We start from the raw sequence: 21244 nt of genomic DNA, 5'->3' as shown, positions 1-21244 counted from the left end.
ATGACATGGGATAAGAAACACGAGAGAGGACCTGTAACATGAATTCGCTTTTATTGCTATGAATAAGTCTGAGACAACAAAGTGTTTCTGAGATTGCATAGGTGATGAAGAAGAATGAAATGTCTTCGTGAATAAAGCTCACTTCATCTGAGATATCCTAAAAGACCCAGAGGTACCCTAAAGATTGAGCCAAGGTGATGACTAAGAAGGAAACTGACTCGATTTCTCTCTTGCTATTAGCCCCAAAATACAAACCACACTGCAGGACTGCTGTAACATGAGTGTGGAAAACAAAGTCTAGAACTGGAAGATCCCATGCCCTGCAGCACTCACACTATCTAAATCCACACACTTATGTATGTGGACACTGAATCAACAAAATCATCAGCAAGGCTGTCAAACCTCAGCTTTGCAACAACTTTAATTTAGTCATGAACACTGGCTCCTTTACAGCATTTTTTTTTTTTTGCAAGAAAATCTGTTCCTGTCAAAAGCTCGGGACCCCTAATCATGAGGTTCCCGAGAGAGCCCATAGGAACTGCTGATCTAGGAAAGCCTCACCACAGAAGCACATTACAGGGTGGTGATAGAAAACGACAAATTAACCGAATCACTTAAAATTATTGTCCTTGACGTTTCTCTTAGTTTCCCATTCAGCAATATGTTTCACTGAGGTCATCGGAGTTAAATCTTCTAAAATTCCCATGTAAAGCTACGTGCACAAAGTTCTGGGTTTCCCCTTTCTAAGCAAAGTGCCCAAAGCGATGGGCACAGGAGCCACAGCACCCCCTTCTCTTACCGAGTTGGCACGGGGTACACGGGCTCCCCCAGGCAGCACCGAGGGAGGAACAGCACTGGGACTTCAGCGTGGCTCCATTGATGTTGATCTCACACCGCCCATTGATGATGGTCTGCCAGCACGTGCCCTTGATGGTTTCTGCAGGGGCGGGGGGAGGAGGGCAGAGTGTATTTAATAGGTACTTATTAGGATCTATATCAAAAATTCAAACATGTGCATTGGAGTTACAGCAAGAATAGTATCATGAAACAAGAAATAATGATCATTTAAAATTCTGTTCTCCCATACTGAAACTCATTTGCAATCAGAGTGGACATCAAATACAGCAGCACTGATAAACATAGGAAAATCAGTCTCAGAAAGATAAATACCTATGCAGATGGTTTTTGTTGGATCCAAAGTGCTTTCAGAAGAACACTCACAAATAAAAGAGCCTGGGCTGTTCTTGCAGACTCCATTAATGCAAGGACTTGATTCACATTCATCGATGTCTGAAACAAAAACGGGTCTACATTACTGCCGAAAACCAGACTTAGGCGTGGATGAATATTTAAACTTTGGCCTCAATTGCTACCACATATTCTTCATTAGATAGCAAGGCTGGCCTAGATAGATTTTTTTTTTCTAGACTAGATGAAATGCCAAAAATAACAGTTGAGCACATCACTATGGTCAGCACATGGCTGAATCTTTTTATTCAAAAAATCTGGAGCAAATGAAGTGTGATTTCTGAATTGCTAACTCAAACAGCATATATCTGATATTTTCTTCAACTATTAATTGATGGCAAATTAAATGACAAATGCAGGCAAATACAAAAGGAATACTTTTAAATGGCATTTGAATGAAAAATAAATGGCAAATAAAATGCCAATTGCAGATAAGTGTCATCAGTAGCTTACAAAGGGCATACAAGTGTCATTTAGGACCACAGAATCTCAACCAAGTGACACAGCTGTCCAAAACAGAAGCTGCTCGAATTTATGTTTGTGGTTTTTCAGTGGTGCTCCAAAAGAGGGCAGAGTACTTGCTGTAAGAACAAAAATATGTCTTACCTTCACAGGTTTTTAGGTCAGGTTTGTATATAAATCCCTTGGGGCAGGTACAGACAAAACTTCCCGGAGTGTTTCTACATTGTCCATTGTCACAAAGTAGACTATTCAGTACACATTCATTAATATCTGGAAAACCGAAAAACATGAACTTTTAAAAGAGCTCATCCCTTGCACGCAATTTCTTTGCATTTTAGGTTAAGTTTCTAAGGTCATCATGATGTGATTAATTCAAGGAAAGAGGCTTTGGCTTTTGCCAAAATCATCTGTTTTAGGAAAATAGGGGCTTGATCTGCACTATATGCTAGACCTATACTAGGTGTCCACAAAGTCTGAAGTCACCAGACACTGCTTAATTTACTTCTTTCTTTAGCAGGAAGAAAACTTAGATTGCTGGAAGTCATTAATCTTTATGTAATTGTTTCATTGTGCCAGAATTAAGAGGACTAATCCTATTGGTTAAAGGAACTAAATCAATATTTAGAAAGTATGATCCCTCTTCGCTATGTGTTAATTCCAGGATAGGTGTTTCTTCTTTAGAATAATTTAAATGGTCTCCAGTTATGTTTATAAAGTATGAAGTAATCTGTAGAATTTATAACTGTCATGAGGACTGTAGACTCAAGATTCAGAGAGCTGAGGAAAACTCTTTGCTTTCAGCTGTATAACAGGCCTGTCTGATGCAAAATCAAACTTTTGATATATATTACTAAGATAATTTAGGAAGTGCAGAACTTAAATAGTTTCATGTACCCCTTTGAGCTAAACTCTGTCACAGACCACACAACAGACCTCACAAGGAACTTTTTACCATGGAGAGATTCTGTTCAGATTACCATTTAACAAGCTAATAGCCCTTAAGGGACACAGTTTTAACACTGGAGAGCCGCACGGGTTCCAACAGTAAATACACTCAAAAAGCAACATACAGTGATCCCTTGGTATCTGCAGGGGATCAGGGTCCCAGGCACACCCAACCCAGATACCAAAATCTATGGATGCTCAAGTCCCTTATATAAAATGGCACAGTATTTTCATATATCCCATATACTTTGAATCATCTCTAGATTACTTACAACACCCAATACAATGTCAATGCTATGTAAATAGTTGCTGGTACATGGGCAAATTTAAGTTTTGCTTTTTGGAATTTTCTGGAATTTTTTTTTCAAATATTTTTGATCCAAGGCTGGTTGAATCCTTGAATGGAAAACTTGCAGATATGGAGGGCAGTGTTTATAAAGTATTTAAAATATGGGGAAATCAAGTATAAAGTTAATTTATTGTCTGAGCAAACACCATGCTGAGAATTCTATCAAAATTATATAAGGAATGCTAACACTTCCCAAAAGGGTCACTATTGTAATTCTTAAACTTTGATCACGTCAGAAGAATCTGGAGCCTTAAGTTGAGAAATGGAAGATTAAGATATAAACTAGCCAGTCCCTGGAACTCTGTGTGGGAAGTGGCTGGAGTGGACCTTTGGTTCCTAACTTCCTACCTCCGAACATGATCTGAACTGTGAACATACTTCGGACCTGATGACCATGTGCCCGACTTTGGAGTCTATACCAAAGCACTGGAGGAAGAACCCCCACTGCCTCACCAGACTCTCCCTTGAGCTTCCCATGGGGTGATTTTTGGATGATGCTAAAACATCTCTGTGTCTTTGTGGCTTGCCCAAATACATTATGATTTTTTGTGCCAATGTAGAGAGGCTATTACAGAAAAATGAAATAGTAAACCTTTTTTTGAGTGAAACTAGTTTGAAAGTACCACGCATTCTCAACTGATCACTAAGCCCAAAAGGGGGCCCTAAAATTAAGGGTGGGAAAGAGGAAGAATTCATGTCTCAAAATTCAACGTAGACCATAAAGGAGGAAGGGCCAGGTTTGGGCCAGTAATAAAAGTTAGGGAGAGAAAAAGAAACCTGTAGTCGAAAGAAGAGGGGTTTTGTGATAAGTCTGTAGCTCCCTTGACCTGCTTCCATTCTCCATTCTGTTAGGTACTTGTTTAAGCCTGAAACTCGGGTGAAAGCTGATTTAAATGGGAGCAAATAAGATGCTTTCATGTGCTATTAGTTCTTTTTATGTGTGTTCAAAGGCCACATATTAGGAAGGAAAGGAGAAGAAAATATTCAAAGTAAGATTTCTGCTTTTTCGAAAATGACGGATGGCTATGTCTACTTTGCAGATAATGACAATCTGCGGCAGCCCTAACAACAGAGGCAGCTAGAAGGTTCGGCCTCTGCTTCAACCTGCTGAATTAGAGAACTGTATGCTGTATGAGGGACAGTACTCCCGCCATGTCCCACCATTTGAGTGAACAAAAGATCTAAACTGTCAGGATTCAGCTGTGCAGATTTTAGTTAACCAAGACATGTAGGTGCCACGCAGACACCCAGAGTGTGGAGCATCCATTTGTCCAGTCCTTTAAGCTACTCACAAGCAGTTTCCCTCAAGTAACAAAAGATGTGCATGATGCACGAAACGTCTTAGAAAACAGGTAAGGCTTCTTACCAACACAGTTCTTCCCAGTCGAGTCCACTTCATATCCTGAATTGCATATACATTTGTAGGTCCCACGGAGATTTTCACAAATTCCATTTGGGCAAATATCAGGATCTAATGCACATTCATTTATATCTGCACCATACACAAAAAAAGCCCCAAATCAGTAACTTTCTAAAGTAAACATCAAGTGAACAATAAAAAAAAATCACAATAAATGAAAAGCTCTTAGGACCTCGTGAAAATAAAAGTTCTCTTTGATGAGAAAGCTTGGTCCCTTTTTCTTACAATAAGATATTCTGAGTCAAATCTTCCTTCCACCAGTCCCTGAGAGAATTTGGCATCTGAGCTAGAACTACAAGATTACCAGTCCTTAATCTAGAGGAGAACCCCTGGACTTCTTGTCTAAACATCAAGATGGAAAAGTGGGTCATATCCAGAGCCCAAGTTCCTACAAGTGGTCTCCCTGCCATCAGCCCATCCCTCTGTGATCTACCTTCTACACTGCCACCAGACTTAGCCTAAAAACAAGGTGACTGTGTCCTTCTCGTGATTCAGACTTTCATAGGTTCAATAATATTCTCAAGGTTAAATTAAAATATGAACTCTGTTCATTCACTTTAAATCTCTTACTCTGCCATGAACACACACGCCCTCTCCACTCTGTGTTGGGACTGTCTGCAGCAAACCTAGTCACCGGTCCAAGCCTGCTCTAACACTACCTGCTCTGGAAGAGCAACTCTAGCCAGGTGAGGCTGGGTCCTGAGAGCTATAATAGTCAAGGGTGATGCCAAATGACAGTCAGTGAACGCCAGTCTCAAATCTTATTGCCCGACTCTTCCAAAAATCTTGGTTGACCTTTTTTTTCTTCCCCAGGTCCCCCATGAACTCTTTATTCATTATCAATTTCCTTACTTCTCCTCCTTTCTCCTCCAAATACCCACCCTGCCCCTTCTTCATCCACACGTAACGATGAACTCAATCAAGAGAATGAACTGACAATCAGTTCAGCCAGTCTATTTTTCTTCCAGAACTCTCTTGAATCAAATCATTTCACTGTATATAAATAACCCCTTCCTCTTTCTTGTCGCCTATTTTTACACTTATTCCAATTCCCCCTTCTAACTTGAATTTCTCTTTATGGCACCAATATTTCCCCATTCTAACTCCTACACTTAAATAGTTCATTTTCTTCCAACTTAGTTAATTGCTAACACTGGCTCCTACAAAATGCAACATGGCTCCCTACTGCCATCTGATAATGACTGAGCACTTGACAGTTAAGAAAGCGTTCCCAATGTGCAGAAAACAGTTCACTTGAGTCTGTAACCCTGAACTGTACTTTATAGTGGTAGACCCACCAGGCTGCCCTTTCTCATGAATGAATGAGTGACCACAGTCATTGCATCTCATCCACATAAACCACCCCGGGAGGGCACCCAATCCTTCAGCACCAACCCCCACACCCTGCAGTGGCAGGACCCACTGTGCCAAGCTGCTGTCCCCACACTGGGGGCTTCTAGGTGTCCCAGGTACGTCATGCAGCGACGGCCAGAGCGGAGAGTCAGACCAGACTGCTGTAAAGGGACCGACTGGAGACCCCCAGGAAGGCCCAGTGCTGCCTCTGCACATGCTGAAGGTAGTGAATTTCAAAACGAGTCCTTACCACTGCCTGCCGACGTTATTCCCGGCCCACTGCTGCAGAGCGCCTGGTACTCCGCTGCAATAAATTAACAGATAGTAAGTGATGCCCTTGTTTGCAGAACAGGTCGATCCTGCCCTTGGCTTTGCACACATCATTTCCTCCAAAGTGAGTGGAACTGAAATAAAGTGGTAACGGAAAAGGAGGCATCTCCCCAGGGAGTCACACCAGGCTCCACAATCACCGTGGAAAACGACTTTTAAGGATACAGGCAAGTTACAGCAATTCCTTGTGCAAAGCACTTTCAGAAAAGGTGTTTTTCCTATGACTTGATTTTGTTCACCAGGGAACACTTTACACTTACAGTGAAATGTGCCTGTTAAAATGTGGTTTCTTAACTGTTAATAAAACTTTCTCCCACCATCTTGGGAATAAATTTTTTCCTAGTTTGAGCTATTTTTTTTTTTCAGTTACAATCAAGTTCTTAACATTTTCTCATTTCTCTCTGCAAATTCTCTATCTTCCCTCTCACAAAAACAACAAAGTATCTACACTTGCATTTACCTGTATTTTTAAATACATGTAATTCATCAGGATACTACATTCATTCTATATGATAAACCCACAGGGAAAGTATTCCATAACGTTAAAACTGTGAGATCTTACTGAAGAAATCAAGGTGTGTTCAATTCCCAAATTCGCAATGGAATCAGATTCCTATTTCTTAAAATGGATACAATATTTTATACACAATCCCAACAAGATGTAGATGAACCTAAGAGTGACTGATGACAATGGAGAACTAATAGGAATCATACTCAATCCAAGGAAAAGAAACTAAAGTGCTTCCTTAGTTGTCCATGGTTTCTGGCAACTACAGAGTCTCATGGTCAAATGCAGCTCCTTTGTGCTTAAGGGGCAGGAGAACTGAATACTAGGCATGGTCCTTTTTCACAGAGCTCGACTGCACCTCAGTGCTGAAGCAAATAGTTCCTATACATCCACATGCTAGAAAATTGCATTCTGGATGACAGGGGATGCAAATGAGTTATACAGATTAAAGAGACGAAGGTTGACTCCTTCAGAGCCTCTGTCTTCCAGCAAACACAAATTTGAGAAAAGTGGTGAAATTCGTTAATTTTTCAATCCTCTTAAAAGGGTGAAATCCCTTAATGTTTCAATCATCTCAAAAAAAAAAAAAAGGAACAAATGGGAAGGTGATCACCATTGGGTTTGAAAGTCAGGGACTGGGAGCAGAAAGAAATGCATCCTCTGTATGCTTCACATCAACAGTTAATTAAACCACTCATGAAACAGTGTAAGTAACAAAACAGGAAAAACAAAATCATGCCATTTTTGCCAAAAGCAGTTTTGTAATTAGCACTAAATTAGCTGATGTTTGGTCTCAATGGAAGCAAATCATTGTCATGGTTCTTTTCCATTCAGGCAGGGGCTGGTGCCAGACTCAAAACTGCAGTGAATTCGGATCAGCATGGGTTTGAATGCTGATGACGGTGCTTACGCTGGGGGTCTTGGGAGCAAGTCCTTTCTCTCTTCTAGTTCCCGCATCTGTAAGTCATAGAAAATGCTACCCAACTCACTTGGTAGTTCCGCAGATTTACTGAGAGAACACGCTCACTCAGTGAATGGTAGGTGTTACTGAGCTAACTCCGCGCTGTACCACGCACACGGCGGAATGAGGACAGATGAGAACATTCCTAGTAACTGCTCTTCTGTGGGTTTTACTGACCAATTTCTACAAGAATAAAAGCTCAGCAGCCAGGGAGATGTATCTTCACATGTAGCTAATTTGGCTTCCAGAGCATGAAGATGAGCTTTAGATGCTGGGTGGTTAGAGTTGACTAGATTGACTAAAGATAGTCCTTCTGGATATTTCTAGTACCTTTTAAAATCCCTCCTCTCTCCTGAAATAAGGGATAGCCTCCACTTCAACCCTTCGTTATTTGGCAATTTCATCTACCAAAGGAGCAGAGAAACCAAACTGAATGAAACCACTTCTACACATGGGCCTCTTCTGTGTAAATCCATTCAAATATAAAACAGAAGCTAGCAGAATTGAGCTTCAAATACAGCTCTCTTTAAGCTTTACTGCTTAAAGAAATCTGGTCTCTTTCAGTCATCTTTTTATAAGGCTACTTCATTTTCCTCTGTATCATACAAATTCTTTGGAGATGTACTTGGTTCAGAGGAAAATGTAAAAACAGAGAACTGTATGCATCAATGGTCCTAGTTTCTAAGTTTTGTCTCTTCTACCCATTCAAGACAGGAACAAATCACTGATATTTTTGTGCACCAGTTTTTCAGGATACTTATCTATTTTGTAAATTCAAAGTATGTAAGAAAAGTGCTTTGAAAAGTTCAAGTAACATACAAAAGGATGATATTAATAATATACCACTATAAAGTTACATGGAAGTATCTTTGTTGGACAGAATTATATTTGTATACTATAAACTGAAGTATTACTGTAAACATGTATCTAATTGATTAGTAATCATATGTAGAATGACACTTTCTACATTACTCACTGGGTGAAGTTCTCACGCAGAATAAAGCTTTCTTTCTTTAACTGGCATTGCCCCATTTCCTTTCAGCTCTTCCATTTAACCTTCTCTAATTTCTCATAATATATTTTAATTTCTAACTGTCTGATTTCAACTATTATTTTCAAAATGGAAAATGTTTAAACACCATGAGTTCCTCTTGAATTGATTGTACCTAAGCCAGGAATAAATTAATTAAATTTTAGATGTAAACCAACGAATCAGTTGCTACATGTTTTCAATGTTAGGACTGACTCTGTTTTAGGACATTAGAAGTCATCTGCCAAGCTACCTTAAAATTATGTTCAAATGTTGACAGTCTATTGCTTTCATTTCAATAAACTATTTTTGCCTTATGAATAGAAGTAATTTACAATTGGAGGGGATCTTCTGGATTATCCAGGACAATTCATTTTGTAGATTAAAAAAACCTAAGGATCCCTTTTCTGTATTATTCTATTTTACGTATGTTTACTAATGTAAGCCATCTCAAATCCTTCTGAAAGTAGGTAAGAAAAATTCCTAAATAAACAAAAATCCACAAAGAACTGAACCCTCCAATTAAGTAATTTGTTGGCCTGTGGCTGGGGAGCAGAATTCTGACTCCTTTCACTACGCCATGCCACTTCAAATTGAGAAAAATATTTTTTCCCTAGGATTGAATAAAATCATTTAGGAAAAGCACACCTAAATCAACATGAAAGGATTTGACCAAAATTCACAAAGGGACTTTTGGGGAAAAAAAAATGCTGGAAATATTCAGGTAATTTGAAAATTATCTACTTTTACACTCTGTAAAATTCTGCTTCGATAATAGTTCTTGCAAAATGCAGACACTGCGAAACTATGTTAGGAAACAAGGTAAGATGCATGTATCCTAAGAAGCATGAATCCTACTGAGGTGGAGGAGGTCAGACAGGAGGCACGAATGTGCTGCCTGATCCAAGTGATTGCTAGGTCGGTGAGTGACGCGTGATCAGAGCCTGAGCAGCCCCCCTGCCAAGCCCCCAGGAAGGCATGCGATGTACCTGGAGAGCATAAAGTATCTTTCCCTGTGACTTCCCTACATGCCAAGACTGCAGGCGGTGGCAGAAGCCCGACAGCACGAGCGCATCCCACGACACCACATACCTGAATTCTGTGAAGGACACGGCTGGCAAGGCTCCCCAAAGGCATATTCAGTGCTGGCGCAGCAGCATTCAGATTTGGTAACAGCACCAAACAAGGGCTTGACACACTGGCCTCTCTTGTATCCACCATAGCATGTGCTCCGCATGTGTGTGTCTAAACAGGAAGACGCGGCTGTCATCACACTGTCGCTTCAAACAGATGGGAGCCCCCCCCTCCCCAGGTCAAGGTTAACGCTGGCTTTATATAGCCGTCATCCCTGTTCTAACTCACACAGAATGCCTTTCGTATTAGGTCTCACTAGAAAACAAAACAAAGCAAATCATTCGGCATTCAGCTTCCAACCAACCACCAGACTCTTTCAGTTTTCTAGGGACTACCACGGTTTACCCAACTGGGAGGTCCTCCAGGGCTGGGATTATATCACACTCATTTTTTTCCTTCCCCAGGTTTCTACAGAGAAGGCACTTAATAAATGCTGAATGAACGATGGATGGTCATTCAAGCTCACTTTACAATATATAAGGTCTTTATTAGAAATATGGCCTGCCTCAAAATAAACATGTGATTATTGAATATCTGAATTAGATATAGTTTCAAAGAGGAGGATGTTTAGTCTGTAAAAGGTTCATTTATATAAATCTGTAGATATTGGTCAGTTTAGCTGTGCCGTCTTTACCAGCAGGAGGGGATTTCCAGCTATGTCCAATCTTCTCTCAATTTAAAGGGTTTACTGACTACTTTTCCTAAAAATAATTCAGATAAAACTTGTATCTATTTCTCAACAAATCTCAAACTTTGTATAAAGCCACATAAAACTATTATCATGTAAGTTTCTTGATTATCCACATCCTCCTTTGCCTGCTATAGCTCCCTTTGGACATTTAATTCCCTAGATGAAAATGAAATGTTCACCATGAGATAATGAGCATATACAGGCCAGTTTCAAAGACCATTATCAATAAAGGAAGGTTGGGGGAAATTGAGGATAGCTAGGGGATTAGGAAAGACAACGGGGAAGGAGGGGTGCAGATCCCTTTGGTTTTCATTTATCTCAGCTAATTGTTCTATCCTTTAAATTAATATCCACTTTATCCAAGAAGAGAACTCATCCTATTAGTTTGTTGCCCCACAAATATTAACTGTATCATATCTGCTATGGTAGAGTGCGTTTGTTCCTGGTGGATACTGACTGACAGAGGGTGCATCTCCATCGTACGTATAGTCATGGCTTTAATCTTACCGACACACACGCGTCCATCCAGGCCTACGGCCAGTCCAGGAAAGCATTCACATCTGTAGGAGCCATCAGTGTTGACACAGCGCCCATTCATGCAGATCCCAGGCGTTTCACACTCATTAATATCTGTGGTGGGGAAAAGCATTTATGAAAAATGAAGTGACTTTACCTACAACCAGAACACATTTCCAATTCCGAGACTTGAAAACGGGGAGCATTCAAGATAAAATGCGGCATCAACAATAAAAGCCCAAAGAGATGCAGTTTGTTTTCCTTTGAGAGAAGAGGAATAAAAATTGGGAGAGAGCAACGGTCTGAGCTTATTTCTTTTCCATAGGAAGTTATTTTAATAACATTCTTCTGAGATTTTTTTTTTAAATCCAAAACAAGAATCACAAAGGCAAAGCAGAATTGGAAGAAGAGGGGAAGTGACAGCTATAAGACAAAGGGTCTCGTGTGATGTTTCACATGGCCGTTCTTCCAGGGCTGTCAGGAACTGAGCTTGATAATAAACTGCATCTTTGACCTGGGCTGGAAGCTTCTCCTTCTGGCATCCAACACCCAGACTGGTGTCTATTCCAGTATCACTCATGCCTTCACTCTCTGGGACACTTAGAATGACATGAGGAGACACAGAACTAAAGTCTTGATGGAACACCATAAAAAAGGAACAGAAAATGAATATGGATGCCTGTGATGACCATTTCTAGCCAAAAACAGCGCTGTAAGCAATTGGAACCCAGCAAAGAAAAATCTCTTAAGCATTACAAATATTTTATAGTATCATATGTGTATACTTAGGGAGGTCTGCTAAAAGACTTTATTGGGCACATACTAATATTAGCAGATATTTTTCCCCCTTAATGTGGGAAAGTAGAAATGGTACCAAAATTGTGTTTTGGAAAACATATAACACTTTGAAGCAAGTCATTTTATAACAACTCCCTTTATAATATACAACTAGTGTATGTGACTATTTCCTTTCTTCTGACCTTAAAAAGGCAAATTGAGACTGAAACACCTCTGTGTTTTGCTCGGCTTGTGTTATTTGGCACAAAATATATTCTGATGGTCCAAGATTCCGTGTACAGATTGTATTTTAAAACAGCAGTTATATTTAAATACATGAACTCCAATTGGTTCAGTTATTCGGGTCACCTTTTTGTGCCAGTTGAGACCTATGGTAAAACAGGGGTGACGACAGCCTGAAAAGTCACACGAAGGCTTTTCACTGGGGACAGAGACATAACAGATCCAGAAGGGACTCCTCACAGACAGTGGCCTCAACCTTCAGAGACTGATCAGCAAGGCCATGCTGGTCATCAGATGAGTTAACTGTAGACATTAAATTAGCTCTGCTTATTCAACTCTGAGCAGTCACATTTTTGTGGCGTCAACTAAGCACTCAGGGAGAAGAAAAAATCTTTTCCTGTTGGTGTCAAGAGAAAAATTATGGAAGAGAATTCAGCGTACATTTCTTCCTTTCCTTTCTTCCTCCTTTGTTCTTATTACTCCACCTTCTCTAAACATCAGAAAGAAGAAGGCATAGGTAAGAATACAGGCCATTCTCCTTCTCTCTTCCTCTCTAGCTCTGATTCTTAAGCCAGAATGCTAGTCAGAGCTTTAGAACCAGCAGGCACTTTCAAATGAACGGAACAATCCATTTTATTGAGAAGATACTAGTTCACTGGTTGCAAACAGTTGCAAAACCTGGTTTCACCTATGGGGTCATAATATCCTCTGAAATAGTTACATTAGCATTATCTATTGGCCACCATGACCAAGAGGCTGTGGCTGGGGTCACCAGCAGCCGATAGGCACTAAAATGAAATCTGAGCATGCTCTGTGAATAGGTAAAAGGAGTGTTCTCGAAAAAGGTCTGTTCACAAAGGAGCTTTCACATTTCCTTCTGTTATTTTGTTTGGAAGCCTAGTTCCAATACTCCAGCAATCATTCCCTTCCCCTTTCTTTTTCACTTGCACAGCACTTAATATTACTGCACAGTTTAGTGCTTTGTTGTATGTTGTCTTCACACTGTAGAATATTTCCACATGTTAATCTTGTCTTCGCAACTGTCAGTTCCTCCCAGCACATAGCTCAAAAGTACAGAAACCAATGTCTGACTTCAAATTTGAAAAAAAACACTTTCTCTTGCTGTGAAGGAAGATTTGTACAGTACTAGGAGCCACTGATGTGAAGGAAGGTCAGAGAGCACGTAGGTAAACAACCAGGGGCTAGAAGCTCTTTTAAGCCTAGAGAAAATACACATCTCGCCGAAGACTCAATACAAGGCTTTCTTCCACGACCTCTTTACCAAAGCTGCCCACCAGGGGCACCCAGAGAAGGGGAACCATAGGCGTTTCTCCTGCCTTCTCAGTCTTGAATAGCTTGCTGCTCTGCACTTCGACATCTGAAACTATGAGCAGAAGGCTTTGAGCGTAGGGTTTCTGCAGATTTCCTGGACCTGTGTTGAGCATGAGGTTCCTTGAGAAGCCTGGTTCCAACTCAGATCTTAGACACAAGTGCAATAGCTCCTCATCCTTGACTGCACTCGAGGCAGGAGCCACTAAGCACGAGTTTACCTCTGATGACAATTCTCAGGACCCCAGTTTTCAGCAGCACAGATAAAAATCTTCATTTTGCTTCACTACCCAGAAAAATGAAATTATTTCAAAAGTTCCTTTATTTCTTCTGCTTAAACCTCCTTCCCATTTTTGCTTCTGTGACTTGATAAAGCTTAAATGCATTGTGTTTCTTAAGGTATATGGAGGAAATTATGAAGAAGAGATCACTGCCATAAGAGCCTACAATAGTCTGTCCTAGTAAAGATGGAAGAGTTGGCAAATGACAGTCGTCAAGAAGCCAAGGGCCATTATTCCTCAACTACAAGGAAGAGGAAGAAGACAGCTTACTGAAAAAGATGCTCACATCTGTTGGTAGTCCAAATGGCAGTGCAGCTTCTCATTCATTTGCTATGGAGCCTATCCGGCTCCTTTGAGAAGACACCAAACACCCTTTCTGAAATAAGAACTGCCTTCTGGACATAAACTGTAGTTCTCTGGATGGCTGAACTTAAGTAGGAGCTCCAGTTTCCTAACCCAGAATCAGGGTACTTGAAATCAGGAGAATCAATAAGGCAAGGTGGCAGCTCTAAGCGATGCAGAGAAGAGAAAAAATGGTGAAGAATATGATTTAGAGTTTTACAGCACAAACCTTTACAATAACGCCCATCTGATGCCAGCTGAAATCCAGGTTTGCAAATACATTTAAAACTGCCATCTTCATTGATACACATCCCATTAAGGCACATGTTCCTTATGCTGCATTCATCCATATCTGAAAAATACAGAAGACATATTTTCTGATGACTGGATGAGTAAGTTTACAAAGGAAGCCAATCTGGATCAATATAATTCTGTTTCTTTACATTGCTTTATTTTTGTTATTATTGTCTAAGGCCAATTTTCATCCAAATAAAGCAGACAAAGAGAAGAAGAGCTGTATGAAATATGCATCTCAAGTTCTCAATTTTTGACATGTGCATGCAAGCTATAGGGTTAAAGTTATTTTATGACATGTATACACATAAATATACACACTTGCATATACATATCATGTGTATATATATACACAGACGTATATATTAATTTCATATAGAATTATATATATATATATAATTCATATAAATATATATGAAATTTGACTCAATAAAAGCTACCAAGACTCTTTCTAGGAAGAGTTTAGTTTACAAACTGAAAAGTGTGTTAAAAGCCTGATGGTTGTATCTACAGATCCCTATGATTTCTAATATACTGAAAATAAAAAAAACCCTCAAAACTAAGGATGACATTTGCAATGTATTTAAGCTACTTCCTGATTCTTTAAAAAGTGGAAACCAGAGGACAGCTGGTAGTTTGAAGCAATTTAAATACGGGTAGGAAAAAATGTATTTTTAAAACGCAAGACTCGACTGTGGCGTACAGCTAACCTATAGGATCCCTTGATCCTATTTCTTTAAATTCATCAGTGTGCTATTTTATTTAATATTACAGCTGTCTTAGGAGGCACTTGCTCTTCTAGACATGGTGTGTTTTCACTTACAGGCTTTAGTCAGACCAAAGTAATTTATGATTTTTTTTTTTAAACAAGATCCTATCCCAACTGAGAATTTTGGCATTAAGTCTTTGAATTGAATCACTGAGATAATATTCTGCCAAAAATGTTTCTAAGAACAATTTTGAAATTCTTTTAATGTATGAATAGATTCTTGGGATCTTTCCCAAAGACGTTGGGAAAGACGATAAGAAGCATTCTTCATTTTTTTGCTAAAGGTCTAAGAAGTGGAAACTCATCAATAATTGTCGTATTTTCAGTTTAGGGGAAAAAAAAAGGGCAGAGGAAAAGACAAAATGTTTGAAACAGCCCAATTCAAAGTGAGGTGATTAATTCAAGAGGCACTATAAAGGGCTCACTCGGAGTAGTCAACATTTCTCTCAAATTTTACATTTCCAGATATTCACTAGTTGTATTTTTTTTTTACTGCACAGACACTTTAAACAAAATGACTGTAATGACTACAGAATATATGGGATTAGAATTATTTTCAAATGTTGAAATTCTGGTTGCATAAAGTTTGGAAGTAATTACTTATGCTACATAAGTTCCATTACCAGGGATCCTTAAATAGCAAGCTCTGTTCTGATATTTAAGATGTTATTTGACACAAATGTGAATTAAAGGCATGCATACTGTTGAAAACCAGTCTTCCTCTCAGATAAGAATAGGTGTTTATATATTTGATACTCCGACCCTTCCCCTCAGTGTTTGGCTTGGTCTTGTTACAGACTTTTGATGTTGGAACTGCGATGGAAGACGAGGAGTAACACTGTTGCCCTCTAGTCATTATTATCACGCCCTGTTACCTTCACAGTTCTTCCCATCTCGCGTGACATGAAATCCCGCATTGCACACACAGTGGAAACTGCCGTCTGTGTTGATGCAACGTCCATTATTGCAGATCCGGCCATTCTGTAAACACTCATCAATGTCTAAAATCGAAGTTAAAGAAGAAGAAATAACTATATTGAGGGGACTGAGAATTATTTTATTCCTCCCTCTCACCCTCTCCAAACTCATCATCTTAGTCTTGGGTTTTAGTTACTAAACAATATTCTTCAACAGAAGTTCAGTATCAAATAGTATGAAATTCAGGATTACTAATAAAGTTTGAAAGACATATGAAAGGGAAAAAAATGCCCACAGAACAGCATTCAGTCTAACTCTAATTTCTAATAAGACTCCTTAAATTTTAATTCTGTAAACAAAACAGATTCTTTTTCACCGTTTTCCTAACTAATTTGATGAGCCAGTGTGTATCATTATTTACATTGAACTTTGGTTGGTGTCTTTTAACACATGATCAAAAAGGCAGATCTGACCGCTGTATCAGAACAATAAAACAGAAATGTCATTAAAAATAATATAAAAACTTAATTCCATCTGAAAACCATCCATCATTTGATTCTGAAATGTCTACCTTCTTTATGGCAGTTCTGGTCCAAGCGCAGTTCTGTCTGTATATTCTTAGCCTTTCTTTTATAATTTTATGAGTATCCTACCTACCAAATGAAACAATTGGGACCATGGGGGCATTTCCCCTTTTTTCTTTTGTGTTTGCTATTATGCCAAAGTAGACAACAGAGCACAATATAGAAGTGTTAAAAATGACAGTAACTCAACTAACCTGCATCCGATCTCACATTTAAAGATTAATAATTAACCTAAAGTGGATAACGAGGTAGCCTGAATTATCTAACCTCCTCAGTTTCTAGGCTCCATGCCTGGATGAACACACACCACCTTATCTGCAGAGCACACAGTCTTTGAGGGCTTACTCCCCGGGAGCTAGAGGCCAGGGGACCGAGCAGAGTTGGATGGGAGCAGACCTATCATGCAGAGCTGAGGCCACATGTGCCTGGGTACAAGCGCCCTAAACATCCTCTGGACGACAAGAATGTGCACTCACAGCGCACTGGTTATTCTGACTGTCTACCCTGCGTCTGCACGGTGTCTTGTGGTTGACCCTCAGACGCACTTTCTTTCTGGGCAGATCCAGCAGCGGTTTCCACACGAGTCATTGGACTAGCTGAGGCCGTCTGGGCTTTTCTTCTGTCTGATCTTTGTGCCAACAACCTACAGTCTTTTTCTCTCTCATTTATTTCTTAATCCTTGCTAAAATCTGACCTGCTCCACACTCCAAAAAATAGTAAAAGCCACATATTCTTGAGCAGACTTTTTTCTTTAAGATTCTATAATCTACTTTTTTTTTTTTTTTTTAGGATTCAATAATCTTTTTGAGACCCAAGGAGAAAATAAACAGTAGAAAGAGTTCAGCTTTTTCTCTCCTCGCTCATTTCAAAATGTCATCGGGCTCCCACTGCCTTACAAAAATAAATTAAAAGCTTGCCATTCAAAGTCTCTACTGTGTTTCTGTCTGTTTCTTCTGTCCCCTTCTGTTCAGCTCCTTGTGTGCTTCTTCTCAGCTAAGTTCACAGCCTTTCTGAGCATTCTGTGGCAACCTTCATCTACCCCCAAATGTGAGCACGTTATCAACCTCTTGGGTTTGGGAGAAACTTAGCACCAGCTCTTAAAGAAGACAGTGCTTGAGGCTCCTAGGTAACTCTCAGTCTCTAATAAATTAAGTCTCAGATTGATGATAATAACATGCGTGTGCACTGGCTGGCCCCTGCCCCAGCTGAGGACTCTCAATAATGTCTTCTATTTGCTTATTTAACAGTGTAGGCTTTTGAAACACTGGTTTCAACTTTCCACTACTGCAAAATGTCTAGTATACTGTTTGTACATGCCATTTAAAACAAGTTATAATATTAAGAAAGTTCTACACTCAGTTAAATATTCAAAGTACCCATAATTGTAATTCAGTAAGTAGACCATTATTAGAAATATTAACAGTTTGAAATGCTGTTTTCTAGGTTTTTCTGCTCAAAATTGTTATTGATAAGTAGTCTATTAAAATCCACTGATGCTAAGAAATCTCTAAGTCAAAACCAAATTCAAAGATTTTGAAAACAGTCACTAATAAAAATTAAAACATCTGTTATGTCTTCAGTGTGTAGAAGAGCTTTTGCTATAAGCGACAAAGAAAATTAACTCTTTAATGGCTGACAAATGTTTTAAGTGATACAAACCTCCCTACCTTTCTTTGTATCTAATTTTAACAGAGAGTTTTCTTGCTTGTATCTGGCTTTACCGGATCGATGATAACAGTTTATTCTGTGCCAAATTTATAGGGATACAGATATTAGAGTCCCCTGAGGTGGGAAGCACATCTTAATTATTTCTGTTGCAGAAACTCAGTACATCAAAGTCATCCAATAAAAAATATACTGAGTGGCTTACCAAGTCAATTCATAAACAAACCTGAAGGCACATTTTTGTGAGGAAACTTTACAGCAGTGCCTCCCAAACTTTAATATGCATACAGATCACTGGAAGATCTTGCTAAAAATACTGATTTTGATTCAGAGGTCTTAAGCAGGACCTGAAATTCTGCATGTCCCACCTGCTCCCAGCTGATGCTGCAGCCGGCCAGACTAATTAGCAGCAAGAACTTACAGGCACCTCTTATCTGTTAGGTCTTTCCATTAAGCAATTAGTTGTATAAAATCTCACCTGAAATTTTCCTCAGTTTCTGTGCCAACAAAGGACAACCCTATTCCCCAGCTCTCCAGTTAAAAGTTAAGAGACAATAGTGATGGGACAAAAAAATAAAGTAGTAAAAAGAAGATATTCCCACAGGCACAAAACATATTTTAAAATAATTTGACTGTTGGCCAGATTTTATGATGCTGTCCTTCAGAGTAACAATATCTGGAATTAAGTGCAAAAAGCAATGGAATTATATTAGCCTCTCCCGGCAAGGGTTACTTAAACTCCACTGAATTCCTTCCAACCAACTCCTTACTTAGCATCCACGTCCCACATTCCAAGCTAGGATCATACCTCGGCACTCCGTGCGGGTGAGCGTGCTCTGATAGCCCGGGCGGCACTGACAGGTGTAGGAGCCCTGGTTATTAATACACTCTCCACCAGCACAAGGGTTCTTCTCACATTCGTCAACATCTGCAAAATACAGTATATTTTAGCAAGAACTAAACAGCAATAACACACAACTCAAGACCATTTTATCGGTTTCCTTTACATGTTAATACACTTTCCTTTAAGACACAAATATCATAACGAAAGATCCTTTATCTTTCCACTACAATAACGGTGTCACCAGCCACCTGAAGGCTGGTTGAGCAGTTCAAGTGTATTATTTCCTTGTGTCATTTTCCAGAGAAAAATGCTGAGTAACGTAGCAACTCAGCACTCCAAGCTGATAGACGTTTTCTCTTCCTTGAGTCTGGTCTAAGGGGATCAAACGGACTAACGCTTCAGAAGTGGCTTCTGTGGGGGAGGGTATAGCTCAAGTGGTGGAGCGCGTGCTCCCCACCCAAGAGGTCCCGGGTTCCATCCCCAGGACCTCTTCCAAGCGGAAATCAATGAATAAAACTAATTACCTCCCCCTCGTAAAAAAAAAACCAATACAAGCAGAAGTGGCTTCTGGATAGGATTCTGAGTATATCTTGATGCTCTATTTTTCAATAAAAAGGTCTGACCATATCTAAGCATCGTCTGCTGAGTTCCGCTAAGGATGTTACAACAAACCAGAAGTGGCTGTCATTTAAAGGGCAATCCTCACCCACCATGGAGGCTATCACCACCTCCACCTGTTTCTCAGACAGGCTCCCACTAGCTCTACAGTCACTTAGAGCTATCAGCATACTTACAGGTTAAGTTGGTTTTTATTCCTCTTTTTGTAAAGATGAGTCAGCAAAAGCTTATGGAAGACAACCCACCTGTCCGAAGTCACATGCTTTCTGTGGCAGGTGCGGGCCTGAGCTCACAACCCTGAGCTAGGTGTTCCCTTTCCTACCCAGCTCTGGATGACCTCTAAGGACTGAAGGACTCTCTCCTAACATGCTGCTCGAGGGGGATTTCGCATCACTAGCAAAGGATAAAGCATGAGGAACCAAGAACGACTTATTTCTGCCTGATTCATAATTGAAAGAGAGATCTGTAACAGAACTAAGACAGCAATTGATTTTTAAAAAAAATTAGAGGGCAACTGGGTGTTTTTACCCAATCCAGCAGATTATTCTTCTGTCACACTTCCTCCCTTCACTGGCTTAACTGCCTTGTCAAGAACTTAAAAGTTCCTCGCTTCAGTTTTTAATGGGTGGAGAGAGGCGGTAAGTCATCCATTTAAATAGTAAAATGTGCAAACTTTCAAAATTTGGGGATATTTTAATGCTTTATTTTAACAACCAGGCTTTGATCAATGATTTAAGTCAGAGTTACCAGCAATGCCTTGAATGCATTTTACAATGAAAGTTAAAGTCACTACAGTAGGAAGGATAATGGTCCCCCAAATACGTTCACATCCTATCCGCAGGACCTGTGACTCCGCTACATGGCAAGGGGGCTTAAGTGAAGTTCCTGATCTGCGGAATTCCATTGCTCCTGGAATATATAGTTGGGCCCAATGTAATCACAAAGATCCTTAAATGCGGAAGAGGGAATTGGCAGAGAAAACCAGAGAGAGGGAGATTTGAAGATGCTACACTGCTGGCTTTGACAATGAAGAAAGAGGCCCTCAGCCAAGGAATGCAGTCAGCTTCTCGATGCTGGAAAAGGTAAAGAATGGATTCTCTCCAAGAGCCTCCAAGAGGAATACAGTCCTGCCGACACCTTGATTTTAGCCCAGTAAGATCTGTGCTGGACTTCTAACCTATAGAAATACAAGATAATGAACCTGTGCTGTTTTAAGCCACTAAGTTTGAGGTAATTTGTTACAGCGGCCATTGAAAACCTGTACAGTCATGGAACAGAATTACAATAGCCTCTTGGTGCCAACCTAGTGGTCTATCACGTACCAATGCACTCCCCACGGAGGTCCAGCTGGAATCCTTTGTTGCACTCACACCGGTAGCTCCCAGGGGTTGGAATGCAGCGTCCATTCTGACAGAGATAGCGGAATAGCTGGCAGTAATCAGTGATGTTGACTGGCAGCACCCCTGAAGGAACATTAAACCCCATTAACATGATTTCTAACTAGGGCATCTTTCAGCAGCACCTAATCTGCTCATCACAGGCAAGATGCTGAATCATCAAGGAAGGAGGACACGCTCCGGGCAAAGGTGGTCTGGTGTCAACAGAGCATTTCCACTCCCGCCTACACAGAGCA

General features: G+C 40.0%; 1 protein-coding gene across 1 annotated transcript in view; it reads right to left on the bottom strand.

Moving 5' to 3' along the window:
- The window catches only part of FBN1 (fibrillin 1), a 238547-nt gene that overhangs the window by 89437 nt on the left and 127866 nt on the right, over positions 1 to 21244 (bottom strand). The window contains exons 11-21 of the mRNA XM_072962489.1: positions 20934 to 21074; positions 18958 to 19077; positions 15858 to 15983; positions 14149 to 14271; positions 10939 to 11061; positions 9699 to 9851; positions 6028 to 6081; positions 4371 to 4496; positions 1855 to 1980; positions 1171 to 1290; positions 800 to 937 (exon numbers count right to left, since the gene is read on the bottom strand). Of these exons, the coding sequence (XP_072818590.1) occupies positions 800 to 937; positions 1171 to 1290; positions 1855 to 1980; positions 4371 to 4496; positions 6028 to 6081; positions 9699 to 9851; positions 10939 to 11061; positions 14149 to 14271; positions 15858 to 15983; positions 18958 to 19077; positions 20934 to 21074 (1350 nt within the window). The remainder of the gene's footprint in view (positions 1 to 799; positions 938 to 1170; positions 1291 to 1854; positions 1981 to 4370; positions 4497 to 6027; positions 6082 to 9698; positions 9852 to 10938; positions 11062 to 14148; positions 14272 to 15857; positions 15984 to 18957; positions 19078 to 20933; positions 21075 to 21244) is intronic.

This window comes from Vicugna pacos, chromosome 6 (assembly GCF_048564905.1).
Source record: "Vicugna pacos chromosome 6, VicPac4, whole genome shotgun sequence".
In the NCBI taxonomy this organism is placed as follows: Eukaryota; Metazoa; Chordata; class Mammalia; order Artiodactyla; family Camelidae; genus Vicugna; species Vicugna pacos.
The sequence above is the reverse complement of the archived record's forward strand: the minus strand, read 5'-3'. Positions and strand labels throughout refer to the sequence as shown.